Below are 19,611 nucleotides of genomic sequence, written 5' to 3' on the forward strand. Positions count from 1 at the left end.
AATAGGGGATGTGCAGGAGGAAGCTTATTGATGTTTCTAACTATCCCTCTTCCTTCTCTGTAAAAAATCAATAAAATACATATTTTTTAAAAAGCAACAAACTGGTCAACCATCAGGAAAGATGAAGCTGGCAATGAAAAGCTGGCTGAGTTACTGTGTTGGAGGCTGTTTTGCTGCTTTTCCCCAGAATGCATTTCTTTGGACTCGCTGGGACTTCTGCTCCTTCCTGTGCCTGTCACCCCAGAGGACAAGGGGCTAGGCCCAGCATTTTATTTTCTCAGTAAACCAGGTTAGTTTGGAAAAGTCCTTGAGACACGTAAATTTCTTCTGTTCTGAGGCATGTTAGCATTCAGAGAGGCATCTCGGGACTTTTGAACTTGGAAGGGCCCTTTCATATAATATTTGTCTACTTCTTGTTTGAGAGAGAAGCGAGGCTGCACTGGAAATTAACTACCATCTGTGCTGTGCTAGCTCATGCTGCATCGTTTTGAATTGGCTGTTTTTTGTTTTTGTTTTTATACATTTCGTTGATTTTTACAGAGAGGAAGGGAGAGGAATAGAGAGTTAGAAACATGGATGAGAGAGAAACATTTATCAACTGCCTTCTGTATGCCCCTTACTGGGGATTGAGCCCGCAACCACGGTGCACGATCTTGATCAGAATCGAACCCAGGACCCTTCAGTCCACTAGCTAACGCTCTATCCACTGAGCCAAACTTGTTAGGTCTCTTATGAGATCGCAAATGCCACCTGCTTGTTTTGCCAGCTGATGTTAAACTGATGGTCTCCTCTTGCCTCAATCGCCTTGTCCCCGCCTCAGGTGGATCGAATGTCCTTCCCATGTGGCTGCTCCCGGGATGGCTGCGGGAACATGGCGGGGCGCATTGAATTTAATCCGATCCGAGTCCGGACTCATTACCTCCACACCATCATGAAGCTGGAGCTGGAGAGCAAGCGGCAGGTGAGCCGCCCAGCCGCCCCGGACGAGGAGCCCTCGCCCGCCGCCAGCTGCAGCCTGACCGGAGCCCAGGGCTCGGAGACACAGGACTTCCAGGAGTTCATTGCTGAGAACGAGACCGCGGTGATGCACCTCCAGAGTGCGGAGGAGCTGGAGCGGCTCAAGGCCGAGGAAGACTCCAGTGGCTCCAGTGCCAGCGTGGACTCCAGCGTGGAGAGCCTGGGCGTGTGCATCCTGGAGGAGCCCCTGGCCGTTCCTGAGGAGCTGTGCCCAGGCCTGGCGGCGCCCATCCTCATCCAGGCGCAGCTGACCCCGGGCTCCTCCGTCCTCTGTTTCGCTGAGAACGCGGACCACCCAACTGCCTCGGCAGCGACCAGCCCATCCTACTTGAACAGCGGGCCCCTGATCTATTACCAGGTGGAGCAGAGGCCAGTCCCCGGGGCCAAAGGAGAGCCTGGTCCGGGAGAAGCCCCTCCCTCCCTCCCCAAGGAGAAAGATCTCAACGTCTTCTCCGTCCCCGTTACCTCACTGGTGGCTTGTAGCCCCACAGACCCAGCCGTGTGCAAACCAGAGGCGGGGAAAGCCTCCGCCCCAGAAGCCCTGGTGCCCGAAGCTTGTATCCCTGAGGAGCGGGAGAATGAAGACTCCCGCCCCTCGTGGTCCCCCTCCAGCCTCCCCTCCTGCACGGACGGTGCAGAGGGCTGTGCGGCAGAGAGGCCCTCACAGCCCGGCGAGGACCGGCCCCCCGAAGAGTCTTCCCTGGAGCTCCCTCTGGCAGTGTGATGTGGGGCTGGGGCTCTGCCTCCTGCCCACTCTATTTATTCCCTATTTTACCCAACGCCATTTCAGAACAAAACCAGAAGCAGCTGCTGCTCCCATGTTATTTTATTGGGGTCTTGGGGATGGGTGGGAGAGGATTGTTTATACAAGTATTTTTTAAAGGTAACAGAACCAAGGAGACCAGCCCCAGCTCGATCTGGGGACAGTCTCGGGGCAGAGAAGGCCACGGAATGCTGAATACCGAGTTATCTGGGCCATTGGATCTCAGAGGAGACACCAGGTAATTCAGGCAGCTCTTCTTTTCACAGGGGTCAGAATCCATCATCTGAACAGCACGGCAAAGCCCCTCTCCTAAGCTCCAGGCGGCTACACGCTCATTTTTCTCGGGGGTTACTCCGATAGCCCGTTTTGGTGTACTATACGGTCGGAAATGTCACCTGGAGAGGAGGGGGAGAAGGGTCTCCACTTGTGTACAAAACCTCCAGGATTTTTAAAAATTGAACCTGCCTTCCCCAGCCCCCTACTTGGTAAATAAGTTAATATTTGACATGTTTGGTGTTCTCTGGCCTGTTCCCCACACTGGGGATTCCTGGGCTGTAACTTGAATTGTTTCTTTCTCATGTTCTTAGGTACTAGGGTTTAACTTGTCTGTCTCCCCTCCCCACCTCACCCCCACCCATTTGGAAGAAAGAGCTACATTGGCTGGGGATGTGGCTTAAAGAGCCCATGACCTCTGCGTGGTTCTAGCACCAGCTGTCGGGCAGCTCCAGGCTGGCTCCGTGTTCCATGGGAGGCCTGTGGAGCGCTCAGGGTGTCCACGGGAGCAGCAGGGACAGTGCTGTCTGGAAGGATGAGGACTTCGTGCCATGCTTGCTTTCACCCAGGTGTCCTCCCCCACCCCACGGGGAGATTGGAGCTTTAGAGGAATGTAGGATGTAGCATTCTAAGGTCACCAGGTTTGGTTTTCCTTCTATATCTACCCTTGGTAGTCCTTGGATATACAGGGTTGGAGAGTTCTTAACACTATTCCAGTTCACTCCCAGGAACTGCAAATATTAGACCCCTCCATCTTGATACATGAAAATTAGAAATCAACCCATTCTTAAATGCTACATGTAGCCCCCAGGTTCCAGAGAGTTAAAGTTCTGATGATAAAGCTGTGGGACTCATTCAGTTCTTGCCTCCATCTGAGGACACCATTCCTCTTCCTCCCAAACCCTCCTACGTTCCTGGATGTACTGCACTGACCACCACTGAATTCACTAGCAAAGCTATCACTGTCTCCGTTTTAAAATGGAGGCAGCAGGGAACAAAGCACGCAGGCATATTTCCACCATGCTTTGTTTCTGTATGATTTATTAACCAGGAAAGAACAAAGTGAAAATGTTTTTGGTGGGGGAGATAACTATTCCTACCCATCTGGATCATAAAGCCTTTTCTGATACAGCCCTGGTGTCTTAAAGCAGCCTTCATGTATATCAGTAGCATTTTACCTGTAAAATTGCTAAACTGAGCCTGCTAGGCCTTGTACTTAACACAGATACATCTTGTAACCCCTTCTTCTCTCCTGTTCCTGCTTTTGCAGGGTTTGGAGGGAAGTTCTTGAGTATATAGGTCCTTAACATGCTCCATCCTCAAGCCTCATAAGGCAGAGTTGGGCATCTGAGGTACCTGAGAGCTAGATGCTGTCCCTGACTGAGCTGCTGCACTCCCTACCTGAGACTGGTCCCCTCAGATACAAGACTGAAGCTTTAATTGGGAATAGGACTCGATGGAGAAGAATCTTTCTGAAAGTGTGTTGAAAGGGGAGCGTGAGCGCTACACATTCCCTCCTTAGGAAGGATTCCTAATCCAGGAAGTGATTCCAGGTGCTCAATTAAGAGACACGTTATTAGCCTTTGGGATCAAAAGAATTTGACTATTAAACTCATTGCCAATCCCCAAAATAATGACTTTTCTGAAGAAACTAGTTTCTTAATCTAAATCCTACATTAACCCTGTAATTCTGATTCACACTGATCCCAAGCTTTTAAATGCTAAGTGTCGAAATTTAGCATTAACTGTCTTGTTAAGCAAAGGGCCTTTTCTACAATCTCGTCCATCTCACTTCTGGTGCTACTCGAGTTGGACACAATTAGAGCTCATGGTTGCTAGAAAAGCTAGGCCTCTGATCACAGAAGCAGATAGCTTCAACCCCACTCAGTCCAGGCCTAGATAAAAGAAATTACTTTTTATTGCAACGCATTCCTTTCTCACTGTATACAGGTAGTATTTTCAATGTGAATCCAAAGCTTGTCTGGTTCTCTGGAAACAAATTATTATTATTATTTTTTGCCTTTCAGGTCCTTTACATTGTGATAATGTTGTATTTAAAGAGAATATTTAAATGTAATATTAAAGAAATATTCAAAAGAATGTTGTGTTACTCTTGATCTTGGCAGACCACAATCCAGTCACTTGTTAGAAAAAGGATGCTTCTCCAGCCTGTATATAAAATTAATTAGGTCAGTTAGGGATTGTTAACAATAGAAGTGTTTTATGATGGGAAAACAACGTTCTCTTTGGAGCATCAAGAGCTTGACTTGCCTCATCTGTGTTTATGCCCCTCATCAGCTGAGACAGCCTGGATCCTGCCCTGCTGGGGCTTTCCCTGTCTGTAGTCCCTACTCTTGGGGCCTGGATTCTAATTTCATTGCTTGCTATTTGTATGTACAATTTTCTATTCCTAGTTAGCATTTAAAATCCAGCAACAGGATCAACTTCAAGTCAGTTCCTTCATAACCTCCATCCCATTAGAAAGTTCTGTTCCAACCAATTCTCTCCCCAATGTCCGGTTATGACAGTCTTGTAAAGGAGCCCTAGCAAAATGATTATGCATAAGAGAACTTCCAGCAAGTGACTTCAGTCTTTACTTGGGTTTAAAGGCAGTGCTTCATGCATTTACAGTAAGTTACCGTACTACAGGCCACTGATGTCCCTTCATAGACAAAGGCTGAACCCAACTTACTATCGCAGACCTCTCCTGGCTGGGTGGGGTTAGTACTGTACAGACTTGATCCAGGGGCCAAAGGCAGCCGCTGTCAGTTAGTTGAATGGGTGCACCCCAGTGGAGGTAGCAAAGAGTTTAAGATCCACAGGTTGTGGCACAGCCCAGAAATTAAGACAAGGGTGTGAAGGCTATAAATACTGGGTAAGCGGTCAAGAAGGACTTGTAGTTCCTTCTATCTTGTCCATTAGAATGTTCCCGTGTAATCCACTAAAAATAAAGGTGGGAAAAGGAAAAGGAAAGAGGTTAACCCAGTGAGGGGGACAAAAAAAAAAATCCTATTTTTGGTCATCTCAAGGTTGAGGGGAGCATCAAAGTGCATGCAGTTTAAGTAGTGCTGTTCCCCTCAGCAGCCAGTTCCCTCAGCAGCCAGAAACAGCTCAAAATATGGCAGTGAGTAAGTCCTGGGCCAAAGCTCACCCCAGAGTCTGAAATTAACATATTCCAGTAACAGCCCAGTTCAGTAGCCGCTTCCAGTTTCAGTTAATTCCAAGGAAGTCGGGATGACATCTCCCTAGGGCTACCTCTGGTGAGAGGGTTTGTTCAGCCCCAGCTCCGAAGCCGTGGCACCCGCTCCTCTGCCGCGCACACCCAGCAGCGCGCACAGGCTGCCCACAAGTGCCGTTTGGTCCCACGCTGCCACACTGACGGCAGGGCAATGCCATCCGCTCCACGCTCGCTCAGCGCCGTGTCCCAATGTAGTTGGTGGAAAGCAGGACCACGTTGTGTAGCAGAAGAGACAGCTCGGCTTCTGAAAACACCATCAATGTTAAAGGTTTGGCCAGGGGACAGTTTGCCTTCTAACTGCCTTGGTTTACAGGACTTGAAGTTGCAGGTGGGAAGCCAGTGCGGGGAATATGACGTGAAGGGGCGGCTGTTCTCAAGCTCCCCTTCTTCGTTCCAGTGCCTGCATGTACGCTTTTCCTTCCTTCCACCACATATCCTACCTACTCATCCTCATGTCTTCACTCTCCTGTGACAGCAGTAGAAAACAGACAGAAATGGTACTGAACACCACTGCCACCCTTGGGATTCTCCTGGTAGAAGCTGGTGCTCTGGGGACAAGTCTCAGCTCGAAGGCGATTAGCAGGCCTACCCTCCCTCACAGCACAGGCTTGAAAACATCAAGGCCTACCTCACCGAAGGTTCCAAACGGGGGACCCACCAGCTAATACCTACCCTTAGAAACTTTTTGTTTAGCTAGCTGAGTGGTTTTGTTTTTAATCTGAATTTAGACTAGCGCTTCTCCACTAGGACAATTTGGCTCTCCCTTCAAACTGGGACATCTGGCAATGTCTGGAGACATTTTGGGTTGTCAGAACTAGGGCGACGGGTACTACTGGCATCTAGTGGGTAGAGGCCAGGAATACTGCTACGCATCCTCTAATGCCCGGGACAGCCCTCATGATAAAGCTGTTCAGACAAGCATGTGCCCATGCTCGTGCCCCCACAGTCCCCACACTCACTCCGTCTTGCATGGTCTACTTCGTCACCTGCTTGTGGGCTAGTGAGTTTGTACCTTTCCATTAGACATGTAGATAAGGGTCTCACAGTCCTCAATAATTAACTCCAAAATAATCTTAGAATAAAATACAAAATTAGTTGGATTTTGGTTATGCAATAGGGCTTTGTCTGACCTTTCAGGCTGCAGGAAATCTGCAGCCATTCTGCCAGCCAAGTTCGACACCTCTCGTCAGCAATATGGGTAGAATTCAAGCCACGAAGATAACAAGCCTGTAACACTCAGAAGAGAAATGGTCCTTAATAATCAAGAGTGAGCATGCCAAGGAAATATAAACATATAACCCCAAATCTCTTTCAAATTAAGTTACAATTGCAACCCAAGAGGCATTCTCCATGGCAATTTGAACTACGATGACAAACAAAGAGGCCTATATAATCTAAAACAGTAGGACTAGCCAAAACCGGTTTGGCTTAGTGGACAGAGCGTCAGCCTACAGACTGAAAGGTCCAGGGTTCAATTCCGGTCAAGGGCATCTACGTTGGTTGGGGGCATATCCCCAGTAGGGGGTGTGCAAGAGGCAGCTGATTGATGATTCTCTCATCGATGTTTCTAACTCTCTATCCCTCTCTTCCTCTTTGTAAAAAATCAATAAAATATATATATTTTTAAAAACATTAATGACGAGAGAAAATCATTGATCAGCTGCCTCATGCATGCCCCTCTACTGGGGATTAAGCCCACAACCCAGGCATGTGCCCTGACTGGAATTGAACCTGGGAGCTTTCAGTCCGCAGGCTGATGCTCTATCAACTGAGCCAAACTGGCTATGGCATTATCCTTGATTTTTGAAGGACCAGGAGAAAAGAAACATAAACCAAAATGACTATGGACAATTCCTTCGCAGTAGTTAAGTTCACTGAGGGGGAAGAAAAAGACCTAGAAATGAGAATAAAGAGCTTGGATTTTGCTAAAACAAGCAAGACAACGAGCGCTCTGTAAGCTCCCAGTCCTGAAAATTCCTAAGTCCACCAAGAATTGAGGGTTGATATTGCAATGAAGCTCTTACCGATTTCACTTCCTGTTCAGTCAGCTGGTTAATCCCCAGCTTTGCCAAAGCCTTGTCTAGCTGATGAATCACAGTGGTATGACTCTTTAAACGTCGTCTCAACAAGAAGGAAGGCAGGTGAGTTGTGAGAAGCATGGCTCGACTCAAGGCTTTCTGTGACGGTAAGAACACAGCGGGAGCACGTCAGTACAGTAGGATTACTGCAGGCCAAGCCCGAAAGTTGTGGAAGAGAAAGCCCACTCACTATTTGTGAAGCGTGGAGCTGACTCATGCCCAGGGGCGGTTTAGAGAAACACTTTCTCAGAGCCAGGATGTCAGGTATTGCTGGGTGGGTACCACGCTGTATCTTGGGAGAGGAAAGAGATGGGTAGATGTTAACAACGTGCTGACTAGCCCTCCTACCTGGTTTTCATGCACGCTGGCTCTAACAAGATTCCTAGCTTGGAACAAGGGTTTTATGGAGGAATACCTTGGTGCACAGCTCTGTCATATGCCACCGGAGTCCTTTTTCAGAAATGAGAGGGCTAACTTTTTCTAAATAACTAAGGATTTCTGGGTGGGACTTTTTCCGGATATCATGATAGATATTTAAGAAATCAATTTGTTGCTTTGGGGTCCAGAAATGTCTGACCAGCAGTTGCCTAGGAAACAGGTACCTGAAAGGAAAGGAATAACAAATTCACTTGCTGACACGGGCATCTTTCAAAGTGAATAAAGAAAGCATTTGACAGACATGAATAATAAAAAGAGATGGAGACTCTGCTTTGCTAACACACTGTCTCAGACCAAGGTTTAGGATACACTGAAACACCACTTCCAGCAGCATTACTGAGGTCCTGTGAAAGGAAGTAGTACTGGAAGAAGCAGCAATCAGATAAAATGACTCTTCAAACTAAAGCAAAGAAGAACATATTTTGGACAGAATTTCAGAGCTGGACATGTATGCAATGTTGACAACCTCAAACAGTAACACAGTCCTTATGTGTATACAAAATAGAAAAGGCAAATTTGCTTTTAATTAATTTCCCCATCTGTGAGGTGGGTTTAAAACATGGTCATAGCCTTAGCAGGTGTGGCTCAGTGCATAAAGCATCGGCCTGTGGACTGAATAGTTCTGGGTTGGATTCCGGTCAAGGACACATGCCCGGGTTGGGGGCTCGATACCCAGTACAGGGGCAGCATGTAAGAGGCAGCCAATCAATTATTCTCTCTCATCATTGATGTTTCTATCTCTCTCTCTCCCTCTCCCTTTCTCTCTGAAATCAATAAAAATATGTTTTAAAAAATACAAAAATCATGGCCACAAATTCTGTGGCACTCCTCTTGAGAAATGCCCCTTTTTAATATCTAGGTAACTGACTCACCCAACAGAAGAGAGCAGAGTGAGTCTTCTCTTTCATAACCTCCAAGGCTGGGTTATAAAAGGCCATGCAGATCCTTATTTGCTGACACACCACTCTTGGAGCCCTGAGCTGCCATGTGAGAAGCCACTTCCCTGAAGTCACCATTTTAGAGGCTACATGTAGGTGCTCTGGTTGACAATCTGTCTTCCAGCCACCTCTCGAACATTCGTGACACGTCCATTTACCAGCTAACTCACTGAGGGACCTCTGTTAACACCACATGGAAGAGAAATATCCATTCCTCACCTGAGCTCTGCTCTAATTCCTGACCCTCCAAATCGTAAAAATGGTGCTTGTTTTAAGCTATTAAGCTTTGAGGTTGTTTGGTATACAACAACAGATAACTAGAACAAGACGCAAGGTTATAGTTTAAAAGTGTCATTTTTGGATATAAAGTAAAGTAATACAGATTTGTTATCAAAATATGAAATGCTTTTTTCTCTACAGCATCGGTTCTGAGAACCGCTAGCAGGATCGCCTAAGACCACCGGAAAACACAGATATTTACATTACGATTCATAACAGTAGCAAAATTAGTTATGAAGTAGCAACAAAAATAATTTTATGGTTGAGGGTCACCACAACATGAGGAACTGTATTAAAGGGTCGTGGCATTAGGAAGGTTGAGAACCACTGGTCTAGACCATCTACACCAAGCATGTCAAACTTGTGGCCCACAACGAATATTTTTGTGGCCCAGCCAATGTAATGTAAGAAACATTTTAGCCAAAACCGGTTTGGCTCAGTGGATAGAGTGTCGGCCTGCGGACTCAAGAGTCCCAGGTTCGATTCCAGTCAAGGGCATGCACCTTGGTTGCAGGCACATCTCCAGTAGGGGGCGTGCAAGAGACAGCTCATTGATGACTCTCATCGACGTTTCCAACTCTCTACTCTGTATCTCTCTCCCTTCCTCTCTGTAAAAAATCGATATATATATATATATATATATATATATATATATATATATATATTTTTTTTTTTTAATATATTTCATTGATTTTTTACAGAGAGGAAGGGAGAGAGATAGAGAGCTAGAAACATTGATGACAGAGAAACATCGACCAGCTGCCTCCTGCACACCCCCTACCGGAGATGTGCCCGCAACCAAAGTACATGCCCCTGACCGGAATCGAACCTGGGACCTTTCAGTCTGCCACTAAGCCAAACCGGTTTCGGCGCAATAAAATATATATATATTTTAAAAGAAACATTTTAATAAAAATTTCATAACTTAATTTTTATAATATCCTGTTATAAATAATCCTGTATAATAAAGAGGTAATATGCAAATTGACCCTCACACAAGATGTCCACCCCCATGTGGCTAAAGATGGCTGGCAAGGGAAGGTAGTTGTGGGCAATCAGGCCAGAAGATGAGGACATTTAGGGGTAACCTGGCCAACAGGGGAGAACAGTTAGGGGTTACCAGGCCTGCAGGGGAGGGCAATTGGGGGCGACCGGGCTTGCAGGGGAGGGCAGTTGGGGTGACCGAGCCAGCAGGAGAGGGCAGTTAAGGGCAACTGGGCCGGCAGAGGAGGGCAGTTGGGAGTGATCAGACTGGCAGGGGAGCAGTTAGGCATTGATTCAGCTGGCAGGGGAGTGGTTAGGGGGTGATCAGGCTAGAAGGCAGGTGAGCAGTTGGGATCAGGCCTAAACCGGCAGTTGATCGGAGAGGGTGCAAGCTGCGCTGAGGGACACCCCCCTCCCAGTGCACAAATTTCGTGCTCTGGGCCTCTAGTTATTAATAACTAACTACAACATTCGCTAATGACTGATTACTATGATCGTGTGGCATTTATTTCCCTTACACATAGGCACACCATTTCTCTCCACTAATACTAGTGGCAAATATTTTAGCAGCCAATTGCCACGTCATTAGTCTTGTACTGACTTGTTTGTGCTCAACAGGAAATATTTTGCTTTCAGACAACAAGAAAAATAGGTTTATTTGCATTACGCTTATTAATTTGTACAGTTATTTAGTGTCTGGTAAGTTAATGTTCAAGAAAAAATAGTAACTTTTATTTATTTATTTATTAAATATATTTTATTGATTTTTCTACAGAGAGGAAGGGAAAGGAATAGAGAGCTAGAAACAATGAGAGAGAAACATCGATCAGCTGCCTCCTGCACACCCCCTACTGGGGATGTGCCCACAACCATGGTACATGCCCTTGACCGGAATCGAACCTGGGACCTCTCAGTCCGCAGACTGACACTCTATTCACTGAGCCAAACCAGTTTTGGCAAAATAGTAACTTTTATTAAAATGTTCTATTGTTTTATATTAGTGATTACTCATGTATTTCAGCCCTTTGTATTCAGCATGTCTCTATCGAAATAAACCTATGTTTCTATGAAAATTGAAGCTTTTGGGTTTTTTTTTTAATATATTTTATTGATTTTGTACAGAGAGGAAGAGAGAGGGATAGCGAGTTAGAAACATTGATGAGAGAGTCATCGATCAGCTGCCTCCTGCACACCTCCCACTGGGGATATGCCTGCAACCAAGGTACATGGCCCTTGACTGGAATCAAACCCGGGACCCTTCAGTCCCCAAGCCGGCGCTCTATCCATTGAGCCAAACCGGTTTCGGCAGAAGCTTTTGTTTTTTTTGTGGCCCACAGAAACTTAAACCATGTTTATTTGGTCCAGGTTAGCCTTTGAGTTTGACATGCTTGACCTACAGCTACAGCTATTTAAGTAACCTACGTATTATTGAGTGGCTTTTATGAAGCTTGGGCTAATGAATATATTAGAGCAGGAAGTTTGATAATGGAAAGTTCTTCTTAAAATAATTTGTAATTTTGGAGAAATCTATATATCTTCAATATGCCAGGGAGACAGACGTCTATACTCACATTAGCAAGAAGACCAGGTAGTTGGCAAAGGGTGGAACGGAAATAACACCCAGAAAAAAACACTTGGTGATATCTCGACGAAACTAAGCAGAAATAAACACAGATGCAGTTTTAACCCACATTCTCAATACAATGGACAACCCCTCCATCCCCCTGTGCAGGAAACCACTGCAGCCAGCAAAGGGCCAAGATTATTTCTGTCTATGTGTAGTTGGTAAGTTCCTGGAGGACCGAGCCCTGATTGGCTGTTGTTTCCCAAACATTGTCTAGTGCAGGGACTTGCGTTATACCAAATACCTCCGTGAATTCTTCCTGCTCTGCAGAACCGGTCCTAGATTCTTACTCAGCTCCAAAAGGACTCCAGTCACCACCAAATATTACTTTCCTGCTGCCTTTTAGATCCTTGCAAATTTTTCTATGTTCAGAAAAAAACTGACTTTTAGTGTTTACAATTTTTATTTAGGAAGTGCGCCCCAAATTCTACGGAGCTCTACTATGGAGGGCTATAACTCTGAAAAATCCAATTCTGACAAATAGTCTGATACTCTCATTTAGTTCAATACTTTAATCTCGTAGCAAGGGGCAAAAGCTTGATCAGTGAGGAACAAACAGAAAAGGAAATAACATGCGATCTTGGTTAATTTCAATGACCTCACCGTGAACTTCTGCATACCCGTCCCTGGCCCATACCTGCCTCAGATGCTCCATATCCCGGTATGAAAGTTGATGAAACTTTACATTGTGCTTCGCCATGTCTGCCTTTATTCTTCTACACTTTTTGCCATCAGCCCATAACTGCCGAAATCCTGCCTCATTGAAGCAGAGGAGAGAGTGTGGTGTGAATCATACCACAGATTCCTTATCAAGTTTACCCACAGTACACGAACTGTCCCTGCCCAACATTGCTCTACAGCGAAGCATCCATCTAGGCCACTTGAAATTCTTGTGAGGCCGACCTACATCTCCTTTCTCATCCCCTTCCCTGCAGCACATCACTTCTCTTCTGGCCACGTGGGCCTTCTGTAATCTATGGAATGGTCTCCCTTTTCTGGTTTATCACTCATTCCTTTTTAAAAAAAATATATTTTATTGATTTTTCACAGAGAGGAAGAGAGAGGGATAGAGAGTTGAAAACACTGATCAGCTGCCTCCTGCACACCCCCTACTGGGGATGTGCCGGAAACCAAGGTACATGCCCTTGACTGGAATCGAACCTGGGACCTTTCAGTCCGCAGGCCAACACTCTATCCACTGAGCCAAACTGGTTTTGGCTCATTCCTTTTTTTAAAATCCTTACCAGAGGATTTTTTCCAATTGATTTTTTTTTTAATGTATTTTTATTGATTTCAGAAAGGAAGGAAAAGGGAGAGAAAGAAATAGTAACATCAGCCGAAACCGATTTGGCTCAATGGATAGAGCGTCGGCTTGGGGACTGAAGGGACCCGGATTCGATTCCGGTCAAGGGCATGTACCTTGGTTGCGGGCAAATCCCCAGTAGGGGGTGTGCAAGAGGCAGCCGATCGATGACACTCTCTCATCGATGTTTCTAGCTCTCTATCTCTCTCCCTTCCTCTCTGTACAAAATCAATAAAAAATATATTTTAAAAAAAAATATGGGGATTGAGCCCACAAGCTGGGCACGTGCCCTTGACCAGAATTGAACCCGGGACCTTTCAGTTCACAGGCTGACACTATCCACTGAGCCAAACTATTTAGGGCTCTAATGATTTTTATGTTGTGTTTTTCCCCCCACTGATTTTTAGAGTGGAAGGGAGGGAGGGAAGAGGAATGAGGGAGAGGGAAGAGAAGGGAAAAAGAGAAACATGGATTTGAGAGACACATCGATTGCTTGCCCATGTATGTGCCCTTGACCAGAATCAAATGCTTGGCCCTTTAGTGTGTGGGCCACTGTAACGGCTGAGAATACTAGTCAGGGCGTCATTCCTTTTTTAAAATAAAAATTCAGGGGGACATGGGCAGGCTGGAGAGGGTCAATGGGGGGAGAGGGGGGAGGATATGTAATACTTTCAACAGTATTAAAAAATAAATATAAAAATTCACCCTGGCTGAATGGCTCAATTGATTTAGAATATCAGCCTGTACACCAAAAGGTTGTGGTTTTTACTCTAGTCAGACACATACCGAGGCTGCGGTTCAATCTGGTTGGAGCTCCTAAGGTAGGCAACTGATTATGTTTCTTTCTCTCCCTCCCTCTCTCTCTAAAAAACCAATAAAAACATACACTCCGGTGAGAATTTAGAACATAAAATTCAAACCTCCTTAACCTCAGGAAGTCTTGCCCAATCAACCCTACATATTCCCTAACCAGATATTAACTTATCTCTTTTCTGGAACATTTGTATGTTACTGTAATTCAACGTATTTCTATGATTGCATTTTTCTCTTCATTACGTAATTCTTACATTTATCTAAAATTTTAGTTTTTGAAAATGCTTTTCTATTTATGAATGAAATGATAGAATGTCTAGGTTGGCTTCAAAATAATACAGGAGAAGGCATGGTTAGAAGTGAAATAAGACTGGAGGCCATGAATTAATTGCTGAAGTGAGGTTGAGTACACAGGAGTTCATTATATTATCTTCTCTACTTTTGGGTAAGTTTAAATTTTTCCATAATAAAAACTTGACAACAAATCAACCAAAATGCTTTCATACCCTTTTCTATTTGATCCTAGTTATAAACTGGGAACAGAAAAAGCAGCCATTTTTATCTCCACTTTACAAATACAGATAAGCAATTTGCTAGTAATAATTATGATACTATTCAGAACTGACAAAGTGGCAGTTTATTGTAATGGTATTATGACAAAAGTATAGAGTATAATAACAGTTATAGTACCTTTATTGAGCACTTACTAAGAACCAGGCCTTAAGTACTTTACATGAATTAATCTAATCTTCACAACCATGAGGTCAACAGGTAGGTTCCATTCTTATCCCCAATTTACAGACAGCCCATGTGGGCCCGTGTGGGTCATGGTTGAGCGTGGACCTATGACCCAGGAGGTTGCAGTTGGAGTCCCGGTCAAGGGCACATGCTCAGGTTTGTCCAGGTCCCCAGTGGGCGGCATACAGGAGGCAGCCAATCAATGATTCTCTCTCATTGATGTTTCTGTCTCTCTCTTCCTCTCCTTTCCTCTCAGAAATCAATAAAAATATATACTAAAAACTTGCCGAAACCGGTTTGGCTCAGTGGCTAGAGCATCGGTCTGCGGACTGAAAGGTGGGGGGTGTGCAGGAGGCAGCTGGTCGAAGTTTCTCTCTCATCGACGTTTCTAGCTCTCTATTCCTCTCCCTTCCTCTCTGTGAAAATCAATACATTAAAAAAAAAATATATATATATATATATATATATATATATATACATATATATATATATATATATATATATATATATACATATATACACACACACACACACACACACACTAAAAAACAACCAAACAAAAAAAACACACCAAAGGGCAGTGAGGTTAAGTAACTAGTCCAATTAGCCAGTGGCAAGCTGGCTCTAGAGTGGACAGCTGACTCTGTACCATCTCCTAGTAACTAGCAGAGCTCTGACCAGATCAAAACATTGAGAAACCAAGTACTATAGCACTATTTCCACAACATGCTACCTAGGATAGATGTGTAAAAAGCATTAAACCACATTTTCTTTTTGGCCAAGTCAACTGGTAAACCAAAGGGAAGACATGTGCAGCCATAGATCCCTGCCCTTATGCATGCTCCAGTCAAGTGTGCGGTTAAAAAGCACAAAAATATATACATTCCCTCTGGATATTGTTAGAAGGTGTTTCTAATAAAACCTTTCTAGAAACATCCTCAAGAAGTGCTAACTTATAAAACCAAGTTGAATACCCAAGCATTTATGCAACATAAGACATCCCAGCTCACTCTCCCACAGCAAAACCTGCAAATTGTCTCACTGACGCTCACCCTCTGACAATGCCGATTCTAGTGACTCCCATTTCAGTGTTGTTTTTACCTTTAGTGAAGGTGGTGTACAGGACATAGAAGCGGGGGAAATAGCGTTCCAAAAAATGATGGTATTTCTCACTGATCATTTTGGTCTTAGTCGCCACGTAAGAGATTAAACTCTTCGAATCTGCCTTTGGAGAAAGGTGAAGCTTGGAAGACCTACAAGGAGGATCAGAGAGACTATCTGGGAGTCAGTCCAGAACGCCCCCGTCCTGCGGTCCCACACAGGCCTCCGAGAAGGTGTGCTAAGACCCGAAACCTCCGACACACAAGGAACATCCTGGGATCAAGAGACAAGCAATCAGATGAGAAAAAAAACAATGAGGCGGAGGAGAGGCGGGCAGGTAGGAAGGGATGTCGGGGGGCGGCAGGAGACTGGTGAGAGACGACACCTGAGGCCGGAGCGGCAGGAGGAGCCAGAGATGGGGTCCAGGGGAACCCCGGTAAAACCTGAGCGGAGACCGGGGGCTGGAAGCCGAACTCACAGTGCGCTGGGATCCAGGCTATAGGGGGCACTCAGCGTTGAAAGGATCAAGCTAAGCCACTAGCGGGGATCGGGGTGCGACTTCTGAGCAAAATAACAAAAAACCCCAGGTCAGGGCGTGCAACCCTGACCACCAAGAGACAGCATGCATGCATGCAAGGAGAAGACACTGGAGGGGCCTGGGCATCCGAGATGCTGCTTTCTCCAGGTCCCTCACCAGGGGAGTCCCCACGTCCGTCCAGCGCGAACGAGCTGCAGCCTCCGCGTTACATATGGTCGAGGGGTGACCGCCGAACCCCACAGAGCGGTCCGAGCCCAGCACAGCCTGGACAGCGCCATCTTCTCGGCGAGGGAGGGGGAGGAAGGGTCTCCTCCAGGTCAAGGGTCACCGTAATGCGCGTCCCTGTGACAACGCATGCGCCTTTCTTGAGCCCTGATTGGCCACCACGGAGCGCTCGCCTCGCGCTAACTCGGCACGGAACGCGCCCTGAAGCCGGAGTGCGGAGGCAGGGCTGCGATTGGACGCCGCCGGCACTTCCGGCTTTCAGGACGCCGGAAGCAGGCTGGCCCCGAAGGAGCGAGTGCTTCTGCCCGTGGTAGGGGCTGTGATCTTGAGGACGTCCTCTCGCTGAGTGACCCTCTCGATTCCCTAGGGCCGCGGTTGCCCTCTGTCCGACTCTCCCGCATCGGCGCCTGAACGCGGTAGGTGCCAGAGGTCCGTTTGGCAATGTCCGCGGCCGCGGCGCCTCCTGGGTGCTGGGAGGCCCCGCGGCGCCCTCTCGTGGCGGCGGCGGGACGAGGCCGGGAACCATCCACGGCCAGTGAACAGTCGGAGCCTGGGAGCGGCTCGGGGCGAACTTAGTCCGCTTTTCCTTTGCTCTGCGTTCCCCACGTTCGGCGGGGAAATGCTTTTCGTTAAGCGCCTCCTGCAGACCAGGCCCGGCTCTCAACTTGAGTGTCATTTTTCTTCTGAAAGTTTTTCTCTGACCAAAGGACACACATTTTCTCCTATCATCCTGTGTATTTTTATATATATATATATATATATATATATATATATATATATATATATATATATATATATATATATATATATATATATATATATATATATATATAGTACTTACCACTTGCATCGTTTGTATGTTTTGTTTCCTTGTTTGGCAGGCTCCCTAACTAGGCTGAGGGCAAGTGTTTTGTCTCACTCCCTGCTATATACCCTAATGAATGTTTAACAAATTAATTAATAGCCGAAACCGGTTTGGCTCAGTGGATAGAGCGTCGGTCTGCGGACTGAAGGGTCCCGGGTTCGATTCCAGTCAAGGGCATGTACCCTGGTTGCGGGCACATCCCCAGTGGAGGGTGTGCAAGAGGCAGCTGATCAATGTTTCGCTCTCATTGATGTTTCTAGCTCTCTATCCCTCTCCCTTACTCCCTGTAAAAAATCAATAAAATATATTTTAAAAAATTAATTAATAACTGAAGCTGGGAAGGATTCCCAGAAGTGGCACTTGGCTGCCTCCAACAGTTAAGACCTCTTGAATACATATGAATACGTATGAAACATGGGTTTCAGTTGCTAGTATGGAAAATCACACGATAATGAATAGTAATACAAGAATAAACGCGGGGTTCTGCGGTAGGCAGTTAGACGTGGTCAGGGCAAGGATGATGGGCCAGGTACAGAAGGTCGTCAGGTGGAAAAGCCCCAGATGCCCAGTGGAAACATCCATTCGTGTAATTGCCAGAGCTGGGGGGGGGGGGGGGGGGAAGGAGAGGAGGGACTTTTCAACTTTCCTCCGACCCTAAGGATAAAGGTCAGACTCCTTAACCAGGCCTCCCTTCCCGGCCTCACTCCTGCCTCATTGTAGCTCTCCCCTTGGCTCTCTGTGCTAAGGAACATTGGCCTTTCCGTTCCGCCAAAGGCCCCGCAGGCCTCTCTACCCCCGGGCTTTTGCACCTGTTGCTCTTTGCTTGGCGTTTTTCCCCTCCCTTCCAGCTTGTCTTTCAGGCTCCAACTGAAATGGTGGTAATCAAAGCTAACACTTCCTGAGCAGACACCACTGCCATCATTTTTCCTAGGGCTCTACTGTATGAAGTCACTTAATCCTCACTTAACTTCATGAGGTAGATGCTATTGTTAGCTCCCCTCTCTAAGTGCGGTTAAGTAATCCGTATTTGAGTCAGCAGTTGAAACCGGACAGACCGGGCACATGAATTACTGCTGTGTGTATATAAGCATCGCTGTTACAGGAAACTCTTTCTTAAGAGTTAGGTTTCCTTGTTATTCATCTTGTAGTTAGCTATGATTATCCTTCATAGCACTTAACCTGTTAACCGAGCGGGACGTATAAATACGTCAAACGTAAACAATATCGGGTAGGGGTAGGACATCTGAATACGTCCTTGAAATATATGTTGCGCCCTCAAACGGGCGGGACGTATATTTCCGAACAACAAAGGTATTAGTCATCCGGGCATGTCTGGACATGAATTTACGACACGGAGGGAATCAGTATAATTTCGCTATTGAGAGTGGTGGACGTGTTCTGGGTGAGCAGTGACGGGTACGTACTTACACTTACCTACCTATCTTCGTATTATATATTATTTACTTATATTTTTTATATCTCCAACATTTTTATTTTAGAATACATTTTTATAAGTATCTATCAAAATGAATGAAAGCGATATCAGCGATGACAAAATCAATGCACCAGCAGGTACAAAAAGGAGACGAACTATGAGTTCGTCATCGGAGTTATCTGACAGTAATTGTGACTACGACACGGAATTGAGCGATACCGAGAATGAAGATGGTGAAGAAGTTGATGAAGTTGGTCCTAGCAACAGCATTGTTTCTGAAGCATGGCTACCTCAGAGTGCAGAAAGACCACCGTTTCCCTTCACTGCACATCCTGGAAAAACTTTCGATACTCCTCCAAAAAAAGTCCCTTTGTTTTATCTTGAGAAGTTTTTGGATGAGGAACTTATCAAATTAATTACAGAGCAAACAAATTTGTGCGCCACCCAATTTTTTGATAATGATCCTGAGTTGAAACCACGTTCTGGAATTCGAAAATGGAAGGATACAAATGAAGATGAAATGAAGATTTTTGGGGGGCTCCTAATTTTACAAGGAATAATTGGAAAACCGGCTTTGGAACTTTATTTTTCAAGAAGAATAATAATTGAAACACCATTTTTCTATGAAACTATGAGTGAAAGCAGGTTTCCATTATTATGTAAGTTTTTGCATTTTGCAGACAATCTAAGTTTTGATCCTAACACATCTAATAGAAAAACATATAAAATTGATCCAATCATCAATAATTTGTCAGAAAAGTTTAGAAGTTTTTATGTATGTGAACGAGAAATATGTGTAGATGAATCTCTTTTATTTTTTTTTTTAAATATATTTTATTGATTTTGTACAGAGAGGAAGGGAGAGAGATAGAGTTAGAAACATCGATGAGAGAGAGTCATCGATCAGCTGCCTCTTGCACACCCCCTACTGGGGATATGCCCGCAACCAAGGTACATGCCC

General features: G+C 45.6%; 2 protein-coding genes across 8 annotated transcripts in view; one reads left to right on the forward strand and one right to left on the reverse strand.

Moving 5' to 3' along the window:
- The window catches only part of CSRNP2 (cysteine and serine rich nuclear protein 2), a 17,488-nt gene extending 13,335 nt beyond the window's left edge, over positions 1-4,153 (forward strand). For all 4 annotated transcript variants that reach the window (XM_084877425.1, XM_084877423.1, XM_084877424.1 and 1 more), the window contains one exon: positions 821-4,153. In XM_084877425.1, coding sequence (XP_084733551.1) covers positions 821-1,741 — 921 coding nt within the window. In that variant the 3' untranslated portion in view covers positions 1,742-4,153. The remainder of the gene's footprint in view (positions 1-820) is intronic.
- Positions 1,832-16,476, reverse strand: LETMD1 (LETM1 domain containing 1). Of its 4 annotated transcripts, none has more exons than XM_084877500.1 (9): positions 16,282-16,469; positions 15,588-15,739; positions 12,270-12,385; positions 11,580-11,662; positions 7,785-7,971; positions 7,560-7,661; positions 7,316-7,468; positions 6,422-6,518; positions 1,832-5,535 (listed from the first exon to the last, which is right to left on the reverse strand). In XM_084877500.1, the coding sequence occupies exons 1-9, from the start codon at positions 16,401-16,403 to the stop codon at positions 5,465-5,467; spliced, it is 1,083 nt and encodes a 360-aa protein (XP_084733626.1). In that variant the 5' UTR covers positions 16,404-16,469; the 3' UTR covers positions 1,832-5,464. The 4 variants fall into 4 exon arrangements, with proteins under 4 accessions (XP_084733626.1, XP_084733628.1, XP_084733629.1 ...); XM_084877502.1 differs by having other exon boundaries at positions 12,270-12,389; positions 16,282-16,415; XM_084877501.1 differs by lacking the exon at positions 1,832-5,535 and adding an exon at positions 5,542-5,757 and having other exon boundaries at positions 16,282-16,471.
- Positions 16,477-19,611: the final 3,135 nt, after the last annotated feature.

Source organism: Pipistrellus hanaki, assembly GCF_964339955.1.
Source record: "Pipistrellus hanaki genome assembly, chromosome: 3".
Taxonomy (NCBI): domain Eukaryota; kingdom Metazoa; phylum Chordata; class Mammalia; order Chiroptera; family Vespertilionidae; genus Pipistrellus; species Pipistrellus hanaki.

Excerpts from the sequence above, each read along its gene's own strand:
- LETMD1 (XM_084877500.1), bottom strand. The coding sequence starts at position 16,403 with ATGGCGCTGTCCAGGCTGTGCTGGGCTCGGACCGCTCTGTGGGGTTCG. Across the intron at positions 7,972-11,579 it reads TACCTGGTCTTCTTGCTAAT|GTACCTGTTTCCTAGGCAAC; the intron begins GTGAGTATAGAC and ends CTTTCCTTTCAG. Across the intron at positions 7,469-7,559 it reads AGCTCCACGCTTCACAAATA|AAAGCCTTGAGTCGAGCCAT; the intron begins GTGAGTGGGCTT and ends TTACCGTCACAG.